Source organism: Micropterus dolomieu, linkage group LG23, assembly GCF_021292245.1.
Source record: "Micropterus dolomieu isolate WLL.071019.BEF.003 ecotype Adirondacks linkage group LG23, ASM2129224v1, whole genome shotgun sequence".
NCBI classification, from domain to species: Eukaryota; Metazoa; Chordata; class Actinopteri; order Centrarchiformes; family Centrarchidae; genus Micropterus; species Micropterus dolomieu.
The window spans coordinates 32,781,199-32,802,528 of record NC_060172.1 but is presented as its reverse complement, the minus strand read 5'-3'; the positions used below and the strand labels follow the sequence as shown (position 1 = coordinate 32,802,528).

Below are 21,330 nucleotides of genomic sequence, written 5' to 3'. Positions count from 1 at the left end.
TGCAGATATTTTAGTATTTTCTATTTTGTGATTCCAGGCAGGATTATAAGCATTTTTGTATTGTAAATACTGTTAAATCATTCTGATTTTGTCCCACACGAGTATAACTGAATTGGCTTCGACTTCAAATGCAATTCCAGGCGGCCATGGCGAAAATGGAAATCAAGCAAATGCATGTCATCAGCTCATCAGAGGGAGGAAAAAAGAAAAGCGTGGGGGAGGGAGAGAAGAGCAGAGAGGAGAGGGAAGGAGAGATGGAGGAAACCATGGTTACAAGGCAAGAATGGTGGGAAGATAATTCACAGCGAGGACCGCGGAGAGGTCAGCACTGGAAGAATGAACTGCAGGATCATAGGTAAAGGAGGAAGACAGATTACCTGCAGTAGATGTGCCGCTGTTGTTCTGGCTTGGTGTGTAGGCAGGATCTTCTCAGACAAGGAGAATCTGAGCCTAAGCCTCCCTCCGCTGAAAACCTATCAATGAGCAGCAGCGGTTATTCATTCCAGGGTGAAAGAGAGAAAAGAAATCAGGGAGGTAAAGATTGTAGCGTGGTCTGAGCTTTGGTCTGTATCCCTTCCCTCACCCGTTAGCCCACAGCCACCCTTATCTGTCCTCCCACAGCCCGTTGTTTTCCAATCAATAGGCAGCCAGCCCAGCTCACACCGAGCCTGCGCACTGCCAGGCCTCTGACGAAATCAGCACCCCCCGCCCTTTCTTCCCTCACCACCCTCTCTTTCTCCCTTTGTCCCTGCCTCCTCCCTCCCTCTCTCTCTTCCTGCACGCATTAATTCCCCAATATTCATGAGGAGAGAAGAAAGAGGGGGGGCAGGAGGTTTGGGGGATGGAGATGTTTCTATGGTAAAGTAGCACATTGTTTATCTTTCTGCCTTGTACATTAAATCCTATTTATTATATCACAGGTCTTCCAATCATATCATATCCCGAAGAGAATGTATTATTTTGAAGAAAAATCACACTATACAGCATTTAACACATGCTGTGAACATTGAGTGACATGAAACTGAAATCAAGCTTGTATTTGCTTATAAAAAGTAAATGTTGTTGTTCTTTTACTTTCCTACTTTGAAACAATAAAAATATTCCATACTACCATCCCACCCAACTATCAGAAACCAAAAAGAACATAATGAACAGAAACAAGGGGGAGAACAAGTAAAATCCATTTACAGTAAGAGGAAATGCTTTGGGGCTGAGGGGAGGCCAGTCGTACACAAACCTATCTGAAGTTCTTTGCGATACATTGGATAATATCTTGTGAGGAAACATTGATGGTGATTTTTCATACTACATTGATAAAGTAGGAGGATATACATCAACCCAAACCTGCTTGCTCATGGTGGGACTTGTTAAGATTATTACACACAAAACGTTTTAGACCTGCTCTATGAAAAGTGCAACGAGATAACTTCTGTAATTTGCACTATATAAATAAAATGTAACTGAACTGAAATATAATAGTTTTACCGGAGGATCCTCTGTACTGATTGCTTTTCACTACATTATTTCACAGGCAATTCTTAAAGTAAAATCATATGCATTCTACATACTGTATATACACTATATATAAACCACAGCCAATTTTAAACATTTGAAAATCAATACAATCAATATAAGACAATATATAAAAAAAGATGCTGATGAAAAATGTCAAATTATCATGATGCTAACCCATCCCTCCTTCACAGCCTGTGCTTCAAAATCTGCATAATCCCTGGTTTCAATCTGTGATGTCCTGTCTAAAAGCCTTGGCTACATAAATATAAACACATGCACTGATGTAACGGTTCATATGTTATCACACTCAGACTGGGAAATATTATAATATGGCTATCTTTGAGGTCTAGATCATCCAGCTCTCAGATATGAGCAGTTGTGACAGATTAAGCTTTTTGCAGCCTGATGGCTTTGAGAGAATTGAGAAAATAATCAGCCAGAGTGTGGTTCACTGAGGAAGACTCATGATGCTCACATTCCCTTAACATATTTTAACCAGTTAGGACAAAAAATTTGGGAGGATACAGTCCTCCCAAAATAGTGATCATCTTTTTAGAAATTGGCAAGCAGATACAACAGGCGAAGACAAAGACAGAAGCTGCAGCCACTTGACGTCAGTGCACAGGAGGTGCTGCGCCTGCCTGCTCAGTTAAAGATGCTGTACACTACAACCTAATGAAATCTCATATCACAGAGCACACTGTGCACACACGCGGAGAAAGGAGATCTGGCCTGTCAGAGGCCTCTCATTACTACGGCAAAATAGCTCACACAGCCTAGCACTGCACAGGCGCCGGTTACCATGGTTATACCGTAATTGCACTGGCAAAGGAATTACTCCACGAGCAACAGAAAGGGATAAGGAGGAGGGAACTCTCCATTTGTAGGCCTTTTCAACTACTGTAAACACCACCAGAGTTGGCTATAAATGCGCTGGATTTGTGGAGGTGGGGCACAGTACACGACCTGAATTTGATTATTTCAGTTTAACAAGAGCAAATTATACATAAGCTATGAGTATTGTAAATAAATAGTTGGAATAAAAGCAGCTATAATGCACTTACATACACCACACGTCAATCCAGTATGTGCACAGCAAATAATGTGAATATTTGTAGTCATTAAACAATGACACACCTGTATTTGGATGGAAACAGATTCAGTGTGCACACCTTCGACCTGCTGATCTTCAAGAAAGCCTAAACAATGGATCAGTAGTTGGGGACCCAGGAACACAATTTGCCCTGAATTCAGTCTTTAAGGAAGATCTTCTCTATTTAAATCCCACAATTAGTAAATTTGAAGACCCAATCAGCAATTTTGGCGTTACCATTGAGTAAAAACAAACAGATTTCTTGTATCATTTACTTGTGTTTGCCTGTGTCGTAACCTGTCAATGGGAGACGATAGGATAACTTAAACTATTGAGATTAAAGAACACACCCAGAAGTCCTGAGATCACCAGGAATCATGGTGATTTAATTGGTTGCCATCAACAGAATGAGATGTTGATAATAATTTGATTCAGTAGCTCATGCAAATACTTTTTTTTGATTCGTATTTCAAAGGTATATTAGGAGATTGAAAGTATTTTTGTCTTGTCTGGTCAGCCTTTACTTTGCTGACATCTAGTGGTGATGTCAGGGACATAATGTAAATAACCTGCTCAAGAGAACACCGCCACATTATCTCGCACTTTAACCCTTGACCCCTGGGTACTCTCAGGACTGTGACTCACAACGCATGTGCATTCATTGTGACTGAACAATAGAGGGCATAGATACAGAGTGATATGTGTTGATAAAAAGACATTTGAAGTTGCTCCCATTAAGTCTCTGGCTTTTATTCCAGATGATTGAAAGATAATTATCACATGTTCAATTGCTGCATACAACATAAACTCTGGCCCTGATTGGGAAAAATGTGTCTCAATGGTTCCTCCATACTTGTAATAAGTATGTATTATTGCCATAACGTAACAGGTAATTAATGGTTTAAGTGACAGTCATATACTAATCCTATTTTTTATTCTTTCAGAACAGCTTGCAAATACAGGCAATATTTCCATAATGATGACATTTCTGGTGCAGACAATTCATTTCTGTCTTTCCCTCCATTTCAGAAATTTTTATCTAAAATATCAGACATGAAAAAGCAACAAAAAGTAACATGATCTCTTTAATTCATCTTTTCAGTAAATATACTGCAGTCAAAGGCTTCTTAACAGCATATATTTTAGGATTTTTGATAAAATATCAAGCAATGCACTTATTGTTAAAAAAGTAAAGTTTATTCACAGAGCACCTTTCTGATGCAAACCTCTTAAAGTGCTTTACAAGTCAGTGAAAACAAAGAAAATTACTTTACACACTTTCACAACTAAACACACGTAAGTGGCAGGCCTGTCCAACCAAATGTCTAAAGCAGAAAGGTTTGACTAAGGGACAACAGCAAGCCATTGTCAGATGACCTTCTAGTCCTGCCTTTGTAGTACAGTGTCCAAAATCCAAGAATGGAACCTTCAGCTTTTGGACTGCTGCTCTCAGAGAAGGACTAGTCAACGTACAGGACAGTAGATCACAGTAGTGGTAGAGACCAGAAGGAAACTGCAGCACAAAGCCTTCTCTAAACTCAGGCAGACTCGTAGTAGTTGGCTGAGTCGGTAAACTTTGTACTGTTCTATTGGTATTTGTTATGTGGTGCGTCAGTTGAGCACACATTTCTTCAGGGATTTGATACCTGGCAGAACATGCCAGTTCTGAGAGTGTTAAACTATACTTTTTATTAACCTGGCATTGGAGAGAATGCCTTACGAACGTTTCCGTAATTTGAGATCGTCAGGCAGGGGTCTCCTGTCGCTTCTTGAGTCCAGGTTGAAAACTAAAGGGGACGGGGGTTTGCTGTCAGGGCCCTGAGGCTCTAGAACAACCTGCCTGATGAAGTAAGTCTTTTAAGTGCCTGTTTATTTTACTGTTTTTATTTTAACATTTCCATTTGTTATTTCTTATTATTATTGTATTTTATTCTGCCCTTCATGTTTTTTTATCATTCACTGTGATTTTCTTGTCTTCTCTTTCTCTCTGTGAAGCACTTTGTGCTTTGTTTTGATAAGTGCTCAATAATAATAATAATAATAATAATAATAATATTCTAAGCATGAGAGATCAATATAGTTTCTTCTATTGAGAAGGATGTGATATTCTCTTCTCAGTATGCTGTATCCTCTCTACAAAGAGTTTAGCTACACTTTCCTGATTGGGCAGCATTTTCTTTTAAAGTGAAGATCCTGAATGTTCGAGTGCTGAACTCGAGTATATGGTTTATCACAGTCAACTAAGTAGCCTGTTATAAATATTGAACCCCAACAGATTTGTGCTGGAGCTGTGGCCTTGGAACTTGAAGACTTACAGAAAGTGATTCTCACAGTGACTCCTCTCACTCCCTAAAGGAGTTTTTGGGATTTGTTGGGAGGGAACCTCTCCATATTTATGGGTGGAGTGATGTTTTTCTATGGTACTAATATGGTCTTATATGGAGCTTTCTTCAAAGTTTCAGAAAATGATTGATTGATCATTCCCCCTATAGAGCCAATCATTTGCTTAAGATGGCTATTAATACATTATGTTTGTCCCATGACTGTTGTTGAAGACACAACTTGTTTCATTCTGTGCTTTACCACTTTTTACTTGTGATGTACAGTTATTGTAGTCTGTTCAGGATGAGAGAAAGGTATAAATAACTAATTGCTGAACATATTGAGAGACAACAGACTCTAATTTTGAACATTTTCTTAGCTGGAAAAAACAAAAACTTGATAGGGACTTGATGTGTTGCTCAAAATGTTTATACTGATTATCTACAGTATCTCACAAAAGTGAGTTCACCCCTCACAATTTTGTAAATATTTGATTATATCTTTTCATGCGACAACACTGAAGAAATGAAACTTACAACAATATAAAGTAGTGAGTGTACAGCTTGTACAACAGTGTAAATTTGCTGTCCCCTCAAAACAGATCACACAGCCATTAATGTCTAAACCGCTGGCAACAAAAGTGAGTACACCCCCAAAAGAAAATGTATATATATATATATATCCTGGTGTGATGGGAGGGATGGGGCACACCCTTCGGACTCTCCAAATGAAATTAGCAGTATTTTTTATCATTAAGTTACCATTATTGTAAGTCATACATGTCATCCATCTAAATTGTGAAAGTATTGACCAGAGAGTTCATGATTGCATAAAGGTAAAATACAGGATAAAAAAGGTGCTGATGATGTGTCAAATGGATTATAAAATATTCCATCATAACGGCCGTTATCTTCTCACGGGGTTTTCGATCCTGAAGCCTCCTCCGGTGAAATGAGGTTTGCTGCTCAGCTGGGGCAGGGGTTCCAGCTGCTCCACCTTGGTCTTGGTCCTCTGCTCACTGATGAGACACACAGAGCTCCAGGACATTAGAGAGCAAACAGAACTATCACTAACTGCTACAGTGTACATGCTCCCTGCATAAAATAAATTGTGCATTTTGAACCCATCAATAATACCCGATTGCTAAGATGCAAAGATCAATCTCACCTGTGAAGCTTTTTCTGAAAGAGGTACTTCTTCTTAATGTTTGCTAGCTCATTAGCTAAACTTTGATTCTCACTTTTGTACTCATTCATCTTTGAGTCGAGCATTCTCAGCTCTGCTATCAACACCTGTGGAATCAGAGGAAAAAACAAAATTTGTGATAGAACACAGAGAAGCAAACAGGTACAATGTTTTACTTGAAATCAGGTGCTGCATCTGTTCTGATATGTATGTGTTATTTAAAAAATATTTAAACAGTGAGTTGTACTGGTGAGGATCATTTGACTTTGAAAAAACACGTCACTGAAAGGATGAACTGTCTGAAATAAATATCAACCCAAAGTTCTTCATATTTAAGTATATCTGACAACACCTTAACACAGATAAGATTAAGTCTGGTACTTCTGCTTGCCATACTGTATTATGGCAACTTACTCAAGTGTTTCAAATGTATAATGGACACAGGATTGTGAAGGACAGAGAAAGAAATAGTTGACATGGCAAAACCAGAATCTGATGGTGTCAAACGAGAAAACATGAAGAAGTGGACTACAGCAAGAAAAACACAAGAAAACAAGAAAACAAAAACATGAGATACAGTATAAGCTTTGACAGGTAAGAAAAGGAGGTGAGGGATGACCTTGAGCTTTTTAGTTCTCTCTCTGATGGTCCACTGGCACTGCTGGAGCTGCTCAGCAGCCTCGGGACCCGGCTGCCGGGCCAGAATGTGCTTCAGCTCCACATACAGCTTCTCCTTTTCCTTGGCGGGGAAATAGAAGATAACCAAATACTCATTAGAGTATGAAACGTAGTTTAATCTGCAGATGAAAATAGTCCCCAACAGATGCACTAATCCATCCTGTTTGACTCCTGTTTGCTACAGCGAATAGTTGTTTTAGGAAACTATGGAGTCTCTTTGCAAGACAGTGTATCCTCTATATTCGAATCACGACTGCCACTACTAAAATTTCCCACGATCATTAAACTATACGCTACAAATGTTTTCACTCGCACACTGTGCGAGCAAGGCAGCAGTCAATGCTCGGCTCGCTGCCTCTCCTCATTCTATGCAGAAATACGTGACAGATGGTATTTTAAGATCAGCGGGAGGTGCGTAGCGAGTGTTGGATTGTCCGAGCGGCAGAAAGTGACCCTTCAGACTGCGCAGCTGAGCAGGAAAGCTTCTACAGCAGCTACAGAGCTGCTATGTAACTTAACATTAGCTCAATTAATAGAAAGTAACTGACTGTAATGTTGAGAACATCAGGTAAAAACTTAGAGTAAATTGACGTAGCCTGCAGCTCTGTCCTGTACAGACTGATTCAATTATTTTTCAGTTTTCAGTCTGAAAAAGTGGTTTTGGAAAAGAAAGGACAGAGGGGACTGGAGGAGCCGAGGTTAGTAAAGCTAATTAGTGATGCAAAGTAGTCCTTTTAAGCTGATGAGGAGACGTTTCTTTTTAGATGTTAATGTGCAAATAAAATGCACCTAAGAAGGGAGGAGGTTTCTCATGTTGCCTATTTTTCACATTAATGTCTACAGATAAATGTCAGAAGCTGTAAAATGAAGACACAAAAGGCAAACATGAACAGTCGTATCTATAATGATTCTGAGGTCATATTAACAGGGTTTTCCTGCCGTTAAGGCTTAGGGGTGATGTCCAAAACATGCTGTGCCATCACTGTAAAATCACTGCGGCGCAACAGAACCAACCAAATTACTTTCTCCAGATCTAAAGTTTGTAGTTCCTCCAGCAGACTGATCTTTGGGTGTTGTTTATTCATTATCTGCTCTAGCTTTTCCAACTTTTTGTTCAGAGATATGGTGAAAATAATGGCCCAATATGATGTCAAATCACACATTTCTCATTGGAAAACATAAAATTTTCTGCTGATTCGAGGAAACACGGCAAGATGAATGTACATATTCATGGCTGAATATATAATTTCATGGACTGTTGTTGTTGGTTTGGGACTTTTCACAGGATTTGTAAACTGTAACAACAACCGCCTTATCCTTTAAAGTTGTCACATTATGCTTATTTTCAGGTTCCTCATTTTCTTGATTCAGGTTTACATGGTTTCATTCATTCAACAACATATTTTTGTCATACTGCACATTGCTGCAGCTCCTCTTTTCACCATCTTTCATTTTAGCTACAGAGTGAAGCACCTCACTTTTATTGGATCTTTATCATGAGTTGCACATGCACAGTACCTAGTGAAGGACTACTAGCCAATCAGAAGCAGAGTAAGGCAGGTCCTGAAAAGGCAGGTCCTTATGCCCTCCATTCAGGACTTATACATTTCCAGAGTCAGGAAACAGGCAAGAAACATCACTGCAGATCCATTTCACCCCTGATACAATCTGTTCCAGCTTCTCCCCTCTGGTAAGCGCTACAGAGCACTGCACGCCAAAACCAACAGACTCAGGAACAGTTTCTTCCCACCATCCATCACTCTGATGAACAGCTGATTTTTGACTCACAGTGTCAGCAACAATTCTTGTGCAATAACCCAGTAACTCTGTCTCTAATCAGCCACTGTTCACTGGGTAACACTTTATTTCAGTACTGTTCATACTGTTATATTGTCATATTGTAGATACTGTATACCTAATCCACCTACCTCAAGTCATAACTCCTGCACAAAATACTTATACTTATTTATTCCAGCATCCTTTGCACTATGCTTCATTACACTATGTACATGTGTACATTTATGCATATATATGTACCTGTATATCACATCCACCTCCAACATGTACATACTCCTGCATCCTCTGCACTCTGCTCACTGCACTATTTGTCAATGTCTATATTGTTTTTATTCATAGTGTGTATATTTGTGTTATCTACCCTGAAGTCTGTGTCTGATTTTATTTATTTTTTTATTATTGTGATTTTGTGTTTTTGTATGAGTAATCACATTGTGAGCCATGTACAATCCAGAATCAAATTCCTCGTAGCTGATTCTGATTCTGATACTGTTCACAAATCTGTCAAAATCTGTGTTAGAATTCACTTCTCCTTTTCTGAGATAATCCATCCACCTCACAGGTGTGGCATATCAACACATCTCCTTCACATAGAGTTGATCAGGTTGTTGATTGTGGCCTGTGGAATGTTGGTCCACTCCTCTTCAATGGCTGTGCGAAGTTGTTGGATATTGGCAGGATCTGGAACACGCTGTCGTATACGCCGATCCAGAGCATCCCAAACATGCTCAATGGGTGACATGTCCGGTGAGTATGCTGGCCATGCAAGAACTGGGATGTTTTCAGCTTCCAGGAATTCTGTACAGATCCTTGCAACATGGGACCGTGCCATAGACTGTATATAAGAAGTGGACGTAGTCATCGTGACATCACCCGTTGGTTTGTGGACTGCCATTTTGAAGCCGCCATATTGAGTTTTTGCAACCAGGAAGTGCCCGAACGTGACCATTTTTGGACAAGACGGTGGAGCTAACGGCCGTTTGTGGAGCTAGTTAGCTTGCTTTAGCTAGGTGCATCTGTAATTCACGTTAACTGTCACTTTAACAGGGCTGACAATTTTGTCTAGCGAACAACAGGCTTAAAAGTAAATGCACTCACCAGTGAAAGTGAACACGCAACTCCTAATACGCTTTTTCAACAGCACTGGTTAAATTTACTCAGTGCCGTGGGTATGAGTCAGTCTAGCCTGAATGACAGGTCGCCATTGTACCGACTTGTTAATCATAGATAATCCTGCCCTGAAGCATACTTTGCTTTATGGTCTATTTTCCTCTAAATGGGACCATAATTTACTAAATAAACATCGTGTTGTATTAAAGAAGACCTGAAACTAGCAATTGAGACAATAAACTCATCAGGGAAGTGTTTACTGAGGTAATAAATCAGCTGAGAAGTAGGGTCATTTTACCATTGTTTCTAATGGAACCGGACTTCTTTTGCAACCAGAAGAGTCGCCCCCCGCTGGCCGTTCAATAGAATGCAGGTTAAAGGGACGTCCGCATTGGATTTTCGTCTCAGGCAAGAAGCTTCCCGCTTGGGCTGTGCATTATCATTCTGCAACATGAGGTGATGGTCGTGGATGAATGGCACGACAATGGGCCTCAGGATCTCGTCATGGTATCTCTGTGCATATAAAATACTATCAATAAAATGGACCTGTGCTTGTTGTCCATGACACACGCCTGCCCATACCATAACCCCACAGCCACCATGGGCAACTCGATCCATAACGTTGACATCAGCAAACCGCTCACTCACACGACGCCATACACGCTGTCTGCCATCTGCTCTGTACATTTTGGCCAGCCTAAGGCACACCTGTGCATTCCCCATGCTGTCTGATCAGCATCTTGATATGCCACACCTGTGAGGTGGATGGATAATCTCGGTAAAAGAGAAGTGCTCACTAACACATATTCTGACAGATTTGTGAACAATATTTGAGAGAAATAGGCCTTTTGTGTACATAGAGAAAGTCTTAGATCTTTGAGTTCAGCTCATGAGGAATGGTGCCTTTATAATTTTGTTCAGAGTAATAAGACTAAGTAATAAACAATTTGTAAATAGTAAATAATAGATTAAATTAACATTATTATGGTGAACATATAGTTATGAAGATGTTTCCAAAACCATTGGACTAAAGCGATAGCTATCAAAGGAATCAAATTCCTCTAATAAGCTTTTAAAGTCAATTCAAAACCAAGATCCTTTTAGCTAAACACTAAAACATTCTGAATGGGTCCAGCTTTCTTTCCTGTGGTAGAATTAATAATAATCTCTTATTGTTGTTATTGTGTTGTTCTACAAGACACATTTGAGGTCTACCTAGTACCTGACGGGAATTGTCTCTCACCGTTGGCGTCTAAGCAGTCGGCTGCTGCAGTGCCAACGATTACTGTACCACTTACATACAGACTGGTGGTAGAGGTAATGGTTTACTGACCAGCTCCTTTTTGTAGAAGTCACATTGCTTCCTCACGGGGATAAGACTAATGCAAAGACGCGTGTAAAGTGAGTGTGTGTGCTTGTGAGAACACACTGAGGAGAGAGTGTGGCAAATATTTACCTGTAATAGGAGTTCCCGTTCCTCAAGCTCTTGGGTTTTGGCGATCAGTCGTTTTTGTAAGGACTGAATCTTCTGGATGAGTTCGTATTTGCCGGGGTCACTGCCCTGCAAGCGAGAGTCATTTAAAAATGTTAATGACCTAACCTTTTCCTTTGTGAATAATGAGGTTTACCCTGCTTGAAGGGTGGTTCACAAAGACTAAAAATGAAAATACAACAGGCTAGGACTGGTAATGGCTTATCCACAGCTAATCCACACGGACACTATTAAACAAGTCCTTCACCTCCAGTCGTCTCCATCTGTGAATATTTATGGGCTTCAGCTGCTCCTCGAGGATGCTGTTCCTCGTCCTCTCTCTAAGCAGCTCCCTCTGCAGGTGGAACAGCTCCCGCCTCCAACACAACAACCCAGTGGTATTTCACACAATCCTCACATACAACATTTACTTCCACAATTAATATACTAAATTTGCCCCACAATTACTGTAAGGTAATTTTAGTCAATGAAGAAAAGAAGAGACAGAAAATACTAGCAAAAACAATGGGCTGCTTTTCTTTTAGCTGGTTGTGTAAAAATCACGATACAAAATTATACATTTATGAAAGATTAAAATGAAGGTGATGAATTAATGAAGTGACTACAGGTTGACTGGAGTCTAAAAGGCAAAGCTTTACTATAGACACTATGGAGTTTTAATAGAGACTTTGCTATTTAAGTTAGAGGTTCAAAAGAAGTTATTCCTACCTCAGAGTCTGGATGTCTCTCCACCTTGCCCTAGCTTTTTTTGAACTGTACATTTCTACTCTGAAAACTTACTAGGTCACCTCATTCTTTCTCCATCCTGCCTTTCTTCTCTACTTCAAATTCTTCTCTTAGAGTGATTCAACGCAAGCTGTCTTTGTTCAAACTCTCTCTTTATCCTGCTCAGGCCCTCTTCTCTCCTTTACCTCAGGTCCTCTGTGTTGGGTACAGTCTTGTCCAGAATGTTCTTCTTGCGCCGGAGCCTCTTGATCTCCAGCTTGAGCAGGCGAATGTCTTCCATCAGCTGGTTGTAGTGGAAGTCCCCCTTGCTCAGGATTGACTGCTGGATCCTGATCTTCTCACACAGCAGCGTGCGCTCATCGTTGCGGCGTAGCAGCTGTTTGCCCAGGTTGTCCCGCTCTCTTATCACCTTGAGAAAAGTTGCGCCAACAAAATAATCAGATACAAGCCTCTGTTTGTCCTTCTCTTTCTTTGCTTGATCTTGTCTGCCTCCTTCTATTTCTTTACCTGTTCCAGTTGCTTCTTCTGTTGGATCTGCTCAGCATCAGCATCAGCTATAATCTTCTGCAGTTTTTGCTGTTCTGCTTTCTGACTGTCAACACGCTGCTTTGTTTCTTCAAGCTGGAGCTTCATCATCTGCAGCTCCGCCTGTAGCAGGACACAGAGTGGGTGCACACATACATGCATTCTGCATTTTAATTTTTGGTGGGACAGTAAAAATAGTTGATGCACTACAGAAAACTTTCAAAATGCTGAACTTGGTGTTCGGCATGAATGGTTATGATTGTTGACAAGTTACAACTTAGCATTAAAAAATGAGAGACTAACTACCACTGCAGATGGTTTCTCTTACACAATAACTTAATGAATGAAAACAACCCTCAAAAATTTCACTGCTGTTTTGTCCAACTGGAATAAATATTGTACTAGTGGTAAGCTATATAGTATACTATTATCGGAATTATAATGAATACACTAACATTAGCACAGGGGTGTAATATAAGAAAATATTGTCTACTATATGTAGACAGACTATCCAAATAAAGTGTAACCTATAAATTTATTAAAATTATACAAACATTATATTTTTTATTTAATGTTATAGTATACTAAAACACAAATTTATACTAGTTATTCTTCCTGGTTGTGAATGGGGGCGGGGGTTTACCAGACGATACACACGCCAACATGTGAATGGGGACCATTCTTCATTTGGCAGAGGCTTTTGTCCAAGCCTAAAGTTACTAAAAGGGCTAAATAATAAAAACCTAAATGATGATAAGAAACTCAAAAATCACACCCAACTCAGAACCAATTGACCCTTCACTAAGCCACGCCCCCCTATAGTTACTGTTGCTAAGTCCAACCAACTGTCAGACCTGTCGGACTTTTTTCACGGCGCTACCACTGTCAAGAAATATTGTGAACAATCCACAGTCTATACTGAGCTGTGATTGGCCAGCCGCGTGTTCGGGACGTGGCTTAGCGTAGGGTCAATCAGGCAGGCTGCAGTACCTTGAGGGCCTCGTTATCCTTCTCTAAGCGCTTGTGTTCCTGCTGATCCTTGGCAAGGGCCAGCTCCTTTCCAGTGATCTCATCTCTCAATCGGTTGACCTGGTTGTTCATGGTCTTCATCTTCCTCTTCATCTCTGCAATCTCTTCCTGAGAAAGACAGACGGTGGAAGGGGGAAAGAAATGAAGAAAAAATAAGTTAGGCTTATATAAACCATATATTAAACACATACATTAAACCAGTGCAACCAGTGGTCACAAAGTTAATAGAAATTGTGAGAAAGGGGTTGGTAATAACACTGGACACAAGTGAGTATATTTAGCTTCAGGCATCTTTTTAAACTAGTTAAAACAGAGTAAAATGACTGAAAAAATCCCTAGTGCAATATGTTATTTCAAGAAATTAAAGACTCTCACAGTCATAACTTTTCCATGTCCTAGAAACTATTGGTGTAATACATTTTGGCATGATGCAGCTGACTCGCTGGCAAGCTTAAAAAAATTGACGATCAGCTGTGGACGACCAGAAGACATCATTCGTACCTGAGCCTCAATGAGGTTTTTGCTGTACATGTTTCTTTCAGACACAACAGACTCCAGCAGGTTCTCTTGCTGTTTGAGCTTGCACTCTGCCTCAGTGACCTTCTTCCTCCAATCAAATATCTCCATCTCTCTTACTTCAATGTCATTCATTTTTTGTTGGACCTGTGGAAGGGAGAACAGTTCCCCTCAGACAGGCCAAGGTTGATAGCAGGTTTCCCAACCTTGTTTTGATAAATAACTTAAACTATATATTACAAATAATAACATTCAGTAAGCTCGCTCTTCTGCATAACCTGCCTTCTGCATGAGGTTGCTTGTCTCATTGATGTAGCGGTCACGTTCTTTTTCCAGCTGTTGGATGATCTTGCGCTGCTTTTGGGCCTCCTGGCGGTATCCATTGATCTCGTGTTCCAAGGTCTTCTTGTCCTGCTCCAGGAGCTTCACAAGGTTCTGCTGTTTCTCAGTTGACTGTGCAGCTTTGACCATGTTCTATTAAATGGGACCATACCCACAAATACAGAAACAGTAAATACATCTTATTTATGTTGTTGAATGATACAAGTATTTCTAGTTTGCAAGAACCTAAGGTAAACATTTATACCTTATTTAGGATGTCTCTCTCTCGGATCAGCTCGTCTATGGCTTTCCTGTCAGTTTCAACTTGCTTTTGGGAAGATTCAAGATCTGCGGAAGGAGAAAGATTTGTTTATGTTTATACACATCTGGAAATGTAGTCTGTACATTATGCTTAATATTATTTCTTGCCCATCTATGGGTGTGGTAGGGAAAATTGGAGATTGCAACTGAGGGATGATATGGTATGGGTAAGGGGAAGGGGAAGGAGAAATTGATGTAACAAAGTCATTCAACACGCATGCTTATGCAGTAAATTCAACAAAATAATAGGTTTAAAACATGACTTCACACACTGATTTTTCATTAGCCTGTAATCATCCAATCTTATCTTGTACTGTCATTACTTAGGAGTTCACAGGGACAAAGACAGGGCAGCAGTGATGGAGAGAAAGACTGGGAACTGAGAAGATGATTCATGTCACTCTCCAAGTGCATGTGTGTGTCTATGACAAAACTACGGCCATGTACTATCACAGAAAGCCAGAAAAAAAGTATTTGGAGCAGGTTGTTTCTGATGCAGTTGTAGTGTTTTACAGGCTAAACAATGACAAATGAACTTATTTGACTGTTAAACACTGCTGCTGATAAAATCATTTGGTTTTCTTAGCTAACTACAAATATAAATAACATATTTTAGTCTTACGATAGAACATATCAATAACTTAGTGTGTAGGTATAGTTTATTAACAGAGAATCTAAGTTGGTGTTTATTGACAGGATGCTTGATGAGCTGCAGCGTCGCCACATGGTGGTGACTGATGTTCCCCCACCACTGCTTAATGCCAACATTACTGCAAGGACTTCCAGCAGCCAACAGCCCAAGAGGTGCATGAGGGGTGACGGAGAGAGAGGGACGATTCTTTATCTCCACCATGGGGAGACCGATATATAATGTGATATGATGTGGCTTTATGCTGCACTATTGTGGACTGAGGTATCTGTGACCGACAGAATTCATCTGCAAAGCTGCTGCAGCAGTGAAAATGCATGCAGCAATATATCTGCTGACGTCAAACTCCCGTACCTTTCTCCAGACCAGCGATCTGAGCTTTCAGTGTCTCCCTCTGCACATCCACATCAGCTTTCTGATCCTCCATCTGGTGGAGCTTCTTCTGGATGGCTTCTCTCATCTTTGTTTGTTTGGTAATCTCCTGACGCATCTGATTCACCTCCTCTTCTCTCATCTGACAGGTGGGAGGGGAGGTGTTGAAGCATTACACAGAAGTAGTGAGGATGGGAAAGGGTTTTGAAAAAGGAGAGTGGATAACAGATGTTACTTTATGACTTATTATTCATTCACCCATCTACAATTTTTCTACATTAGTTGTAGCATAAGGCTAAGATTCACCTAGTTAAACAACCCTGTGTTGTAAAATGATAAATAAATCACCTTGTACCTTCTATAACTCAAATAAGGTCTGTTTGTCTGACCACAGCCTTAACACAACTGTTTACAAGTACTTAAGAAATAAAGATGTCTTTGCTTTTTGTGAATATGATACAGTTCAAGACGTAGTAGACCTGTTTCTGGCTTGCTCATTACATAACGTACTGTCAGAGCAGTGCCCCCATGTGGTTCAACAGGACAGAATCTCACCATCATCCAGTCTCAAGTATCCTCCACTACTGTAGATTTGAGAGAATACTAAGAAAAGTGCTAGTCACATGACTTTTCTTTAGAGAATCAGAGAAAAAAAATATTTCTGAAGGTAAGCCGAGTAATGCTTACACAGCTTTGACTCTACTCTGATTTAGTCACTGTATGCTGCATGTTAAATAATCACTTTCAGGACCGTCCAACTTCAGCTACTTCATGTATGTATAGATCAGTGAGGAGTAACCTTTTTATATATACCTTTTTTTCACTATACTGTACAGTGTTTTGGTTTCCACAAGGGGATTATCATTAGGAAAATGTCAAATATTATTCATTCTTGTCTAAAAAAATCTAAATATATATATCTCTGACCTTTTTTTCCTAAGGAAATTGCACTAGAAACCTGCCTACCTAAGGATGAGTGGAAAAGCAGCTCTGGAAGAACTCCATGTTGTGTGACTTAGCAAACAGGGTTAAAATGTACATATACAGTACCTCTCATAAACAGTGTGAACTCACTATCAGTTCTGTTACTTTATCACTGTATCCCATTCACATTCAAAAGCATGCATGGACAGGCACACGCAAACACTGCTAACATACACAACCAATCCCGCATCTATACAGTATATCTATATATACAGTACAGGTTTATTTGAGAGGTAGAAGTCTGTCTCTGTTGCTCAGGTGTGTATGTGTATCAGTGGATCAACCTGTACCTTGAGTTCATTTGTGTTCTGCTGATTTTCCAAAGAGAGACGTTCTTTGAGTGATGAGAGCTGCTCACACTCCTGCTGCAGCTTGGTGTTCTTCACTTGCATCTGCTCCAGCTCCTTGGTGGATCGCTCATTCAAGATCTGTCACAGTCAGAGCAGGGATGAGGTGTGTAATGAAATTCTGTTTATTAAACACACAATTCCATGGACACTGGTTTGACAATGTTATAATAAAATATGCATTGACAATAACAGACATAGTGTTTTTTATATGCCTAGTAGCTTCCCTGCTGTACTATGTAAACTTAATATCATAAAGAACTTCCAATATATACAATTCAATCAGAAAGATAATAAAACTACATATAACTAAGCTATAACTACTATTTTTGTGTATATATATATATATATATATATCCTCAAAGAACAACTAAGATACTGCGCAGAACCTTCAAAATCCCAGGCCTTTTTTAAATACATACATACATATACATATATATATACACAAATGTTATACATATGTATAAATAAACTGTTACATTTTGGATAAAGAAAACAAATATGTATATATACTGTATATCCTTCAATCATCTATTTTTCTAAAATATAGCAGTGAGCTTTCTAAACACTACACCATTAAAGCTGATGATACACGGGGCAACTTTTTGAGCAATCTTGCTAGTGGCAAGTCCGACTATGTTTTGAACAGATAGCAGCGGTGCGGGGCGAGTGGCGGAGTGGTGGGGGAAGGGGATTACGGTAGTAATCTTTACTCATTAACACTGACGACAACGTTGCCCTGCACGATTGCTCTAAAAGTTGCTCTGTGTATCATCAGCTTAAGTGTCCCAGTCCATTGCTCACCTTGAGCTCTTTCAGCTGCTGCTCCAGTCTCTGCTGCTCCTCTTTGGCCTTTTGGCCCTGCAGATTCAGAGCTTTGATTTCCCCCATCTTGGCCTCTATGTTGGTGTGCAGCTCTTTCACCTCCTTGTCCAGCTTTTCCTTCAACCTCATCTCCCGGGAAATCTCGTTCTGCTGTACCTGGAACTCCTGCTGGAGCTGCATTTAGACATACAGAGCAGCAACACGTTGGCATCAGCTCCAGATTTAATTGCATTTTATTTCCTATTTCTGGTTATTGTATTGCTTTAGCACAAAAGTTTGCATTTAGCAGTCCAACGGTTTAACTTAGTTACCTGTGATATATTTTCTAAGGCACTATCTCGTTGGGCCTCTATCTCCTGCTGGGTTACGACGGCCTTGTTTAGTTTTTCTCTCAGACCCTCCATGGTTATCAGCAGCTGATCTCTCTCCTTGGTCAACTCCTCATTCATTTTTAGTAGATCACTGAAAAAACAGATTACAGTTGGTTCCATCCACTTTATCTACAGTATCCACACAATACATCGTGAGGAGGAGGACAAATCACCTCTGCTCCTGGTCCTTAGAGAAGCCAGTTTTCTGTTCAGCCATTTTGATTAGGTTGGAAACTTCTTCTTTTAAATTCCTGATGGTCTCTTTGTCCTTCTTCTCTTTATCATGAGTAGCATCTACCATTTTCCAAGCTTTATCCAGCTCCTACAGTGAAAGCAAAAGAATTGTTTTGCAAAACATTGTTGAGTTAATTGAATCTGATGGACAAATGATAAAACATCACCCAAATAACAAAACCTCTATGTTTCAAATGATGCCAAAAAAGGGGCATAAAAAACAACCACATATAAATAAATAATTTACCCTTTTTAGTGAAGTAATTGTTGTCTCATCTTCCTGGGACAGTTTCAGGGCAGCTGCAACTTTAGTTGAGGTGGACACAATCTCTGCATTCAGCTCTCTGCATTTGGACATTAGCCTCTTCTCATTCTCTCTGGCCTTCTTCAGTGCATGGATGAGCTTCTCGTACTCCACCCGGACCTTGTCCATACTCTTGTCCCCAACAAGCTCATTGAGGACCACCTGGAACTCCTCCAAGCACTCAAACATGTCCTCTCTTACTGGTCCTGTCTCCTGGAAATACAGCAAAGCCACAGACTGCAGGTGAATATGTGTGAAGGCTGGGAGTGAGATTGGGCTGAACAGGCTGGACCTGCTCCCCAGACCTGTCCCAGTGAAAAGGGGGATTCCAAATATAAATAACAGACAGGTTATGTGTCAGTTATTAATGTTACACCCGAAGTTACTAAACTTACATAACTCTTAATCTAGTGGTAATTTTCAGGCTTTGCCTTTGTATTTCACATTGGAATTTAACTTACAGTAGGTTAAGTGAATACAGATTACAGGTACAGATTTGCACAGTAGTGAAAATAACGTAAGCGAACATGCTAATAGTTTACTTTCCACGCAGTCTAACGTTAACGTTAGCCTATATAACGTTACGTAAGAAACTTTCAACTAACAGTTAAGTTAACTTACGCGTATTTTGCTGACAATAACTTGCCACATTTTAACCAGCGGTGTGTTGAATATATAATGCAAAACAACATCAACTTTACGTTGCCCTGTAAACATTTAGAGAGAAAAGCCTTAGAAGAGCACTTACCTCCATTATATGAATTGAAAAGTCAATGTAACTTCGTGACTCCTTAGATAGCGTAGCACTGGTGTTAGCTTTATCAAGCGCTGTTGACGTCGGTTGCTAAGCAACCGCTGATCTCGCGAGAGAAGGAGCCGCTTGTTTGCAGGGTTAAAAGTGGTACTGGAACAACATGCATTGCGGAAGAAGTAACAATGTACTTTTAGCTAAAATACTGTGTGGAACTAGTCTTACAAAGTCCTCCTACCAAGGACATTCCCCAGAAAATTATAATTTCATTCATTCATTTGGAAAGGGATAACTTAGCCTACAGGACATGACTACAGGAGCAGGGCAACACAAGACCCACATTTAGAATAAAAACATTTGACATTTAACAAATGTATAAACATAATACCATTTTGTTGGCAATGGCTGTGAGCCAGCATGTCAGGTCAGGTCCAAGGCACAGTTTTTGGAGGACAATGGGCAAACAAGATAATACCTTAATACCTAATAGCAATGGTAGGAAGGAGTGCGGGGCCCCCAATTTCCAATTTATTCTCTCAGCATTAATTCTGTCAGTCTGCTGTGCTGTACCAAAAATATAGTATATTTACTGTATACCATACACTTCTGATTAATAACTTTTTTCTTTATAATAGCCAGCTAAACTTTTACCCTTTTTACCAGTAGTACTGTATCACTACAAACAAGATAAAAAGTTTGCAGCCATGCTAGCAGTTCTGAGAGGCAAAACTTATGAGCAGCTCTGCTGTGATGTCAGCATGTTAGCATGCTCACAGTGAGCAGATTTAGCATGCTAATATTTGCTAAGTAGCACTAAACACAATATCCAGCTGAGGCTGATGGGAATATCAGATGTTCTGCAGGTATTTGGTCATAAACTACAGTATTGATCATATCATTGGGACAAACTGAAATGTTGACCTGGTGGTGACGCTAGCTAGATGAGAAGTTAGAAATTCATGTTCCTAACAGTAGTCTACCTCATTTTTTCACTAACCTAAATGTTGATGGACATTGCTTTAAAAGCACCATTTCAAGTTTTGCATGCTTTATCACACAATAGTTCTAATTGGATCATGATGTTATGTTTTAGATATTTTAATCAATTAGTTGATGTTTTTGTTATAGTTACATTATTCCTATGCAATGTGCAATGCAATCTGCTCATTTATTTTATATATACAGAAATGTAATTAATGGAGATCAATAGCTGCTTGAAACAGTAGGGAAAATACTGATATGGTGCTTAAACAAAATGCTTATGAAATAACTCTTCATCTTTAAATAAGAGTGCTTAAAAAAGATAATGACCACTTTTCTGAATAACAGGAAAAGTCATCTTAGAAAATTTAAACATTTTAATAAATAAAAACTGATGTAATATACACCATTATGAATATACAACTACAACAAGCATACCAAGACATTTGAAATACAAAAAACTGACAGTTCAATTTAGTTGCTTTAAAAGCTTCAATTTTTAGGAAGAGTGGGGGTGAGCAGGAATTACAATAGCCATACATTCTTTTTAGTGTTTGTGCCAACAAATATAAAAAGCATAATGAGCACTGACTTGTCAGAAATGGTGAACATAAAAAACTGTCGTAACTGTAGTTACATTTCTGGACTAGAGATTTCCATGAAGAGACATTTTGAGGTACTGAGTTGTCTACGCCTGTAACTAAGATTGAACACACTCACACGTTCTTGTTTTTCAGAAGGTCATGATAACAAAGAACAGTAACTCAAACCAGTTTTACGCATCTCAGGAAGACCGAACAATTAAGAGGAGACAATGAGTTCAGTTTGTTCTTCTTCCACTTGTATTGCATTTTGTGATTAAATCAAAAGAAAAGAGATAAT

The 21,330-nt window shown here is 39.6% G+C and overlaps 1 protein-coding gene across 1 annotated transcript in view; it reads right to left on the bottom strand.

Annotated features, from left to right (window-relative positions):
* Positions 1-19,526, bottom strand: part of cfap58 (cilia and flagella associated protein 58) — a 23,464-nt gene extending 3,938 nt beyond the window's left edge. The window contains exons 1-19 of the mRNA XM_046040443.1: positions 19,465-19,526; positions 18,660-18,929; positions 18,352-18,500; positions 18,119-18,269; positions 17,787-17,981; positions 16,926-17,063; positions 15,634-15,793; positions 14,575-14,657; positions 14,271-14,462; positions 13,974-14,135; positions 13,434-13,580; positions 12,426-12,566; positions 12,104-12,327; positions 11,440-11,548; positions 11,157-11,261; positions 6,735-6,854; positions 6,098-6,222; positions 5,849-5,948; positions 378-473 (exon numbers count right to left, since the gene is read on the bottom strand). Coding sequence (XP_045896399.1) covers positions 378-473; positions 5,849-5,948; positions 6,098-6,222; positions 6,735-6,854; positions 11,157-11,261; positions 11,440-11,548; positions 12,104-12,327; positions 12,426-12,566; positions 13,434-13,580; positions 13,974-14,135; positions 14,271-14,462; positions 14,575-14,657; positions 15,634-15,793; positions 16,926-17,063; positions 17,787-17,981; positions 18,119-18,269; positions 18,352-18,500; positions 18,660-18,929; positions 19,465-19,470 — 2,673 coding nt within the window. The 5' untranslated portion in view covers positions 19,471-19,526. The remainder of the gene's footprint in view (positions 1-377; positions 474-5,848; positions 5,949-6,097; positions 6,223-6,734; positions 6,855-11,156; positions 11,262-11,439; positions 11,549-12,103; positions 12,328-12,425; positions 12,567-13,433; positions 13,581-13,973; positions 14,136-14,270; positions 14,463-14,574; positions 14,658-15,633; positions 15,794-16,925; positions 17,064-17,786; positions 17,982-18,118; positions 18,270-18,351; positions 18,501-18,659; positions 18,930-19,464) is intronic.
* Between the last annotated feature and the right edge of the window lie 1,804 nt (positions 19,527-21,330).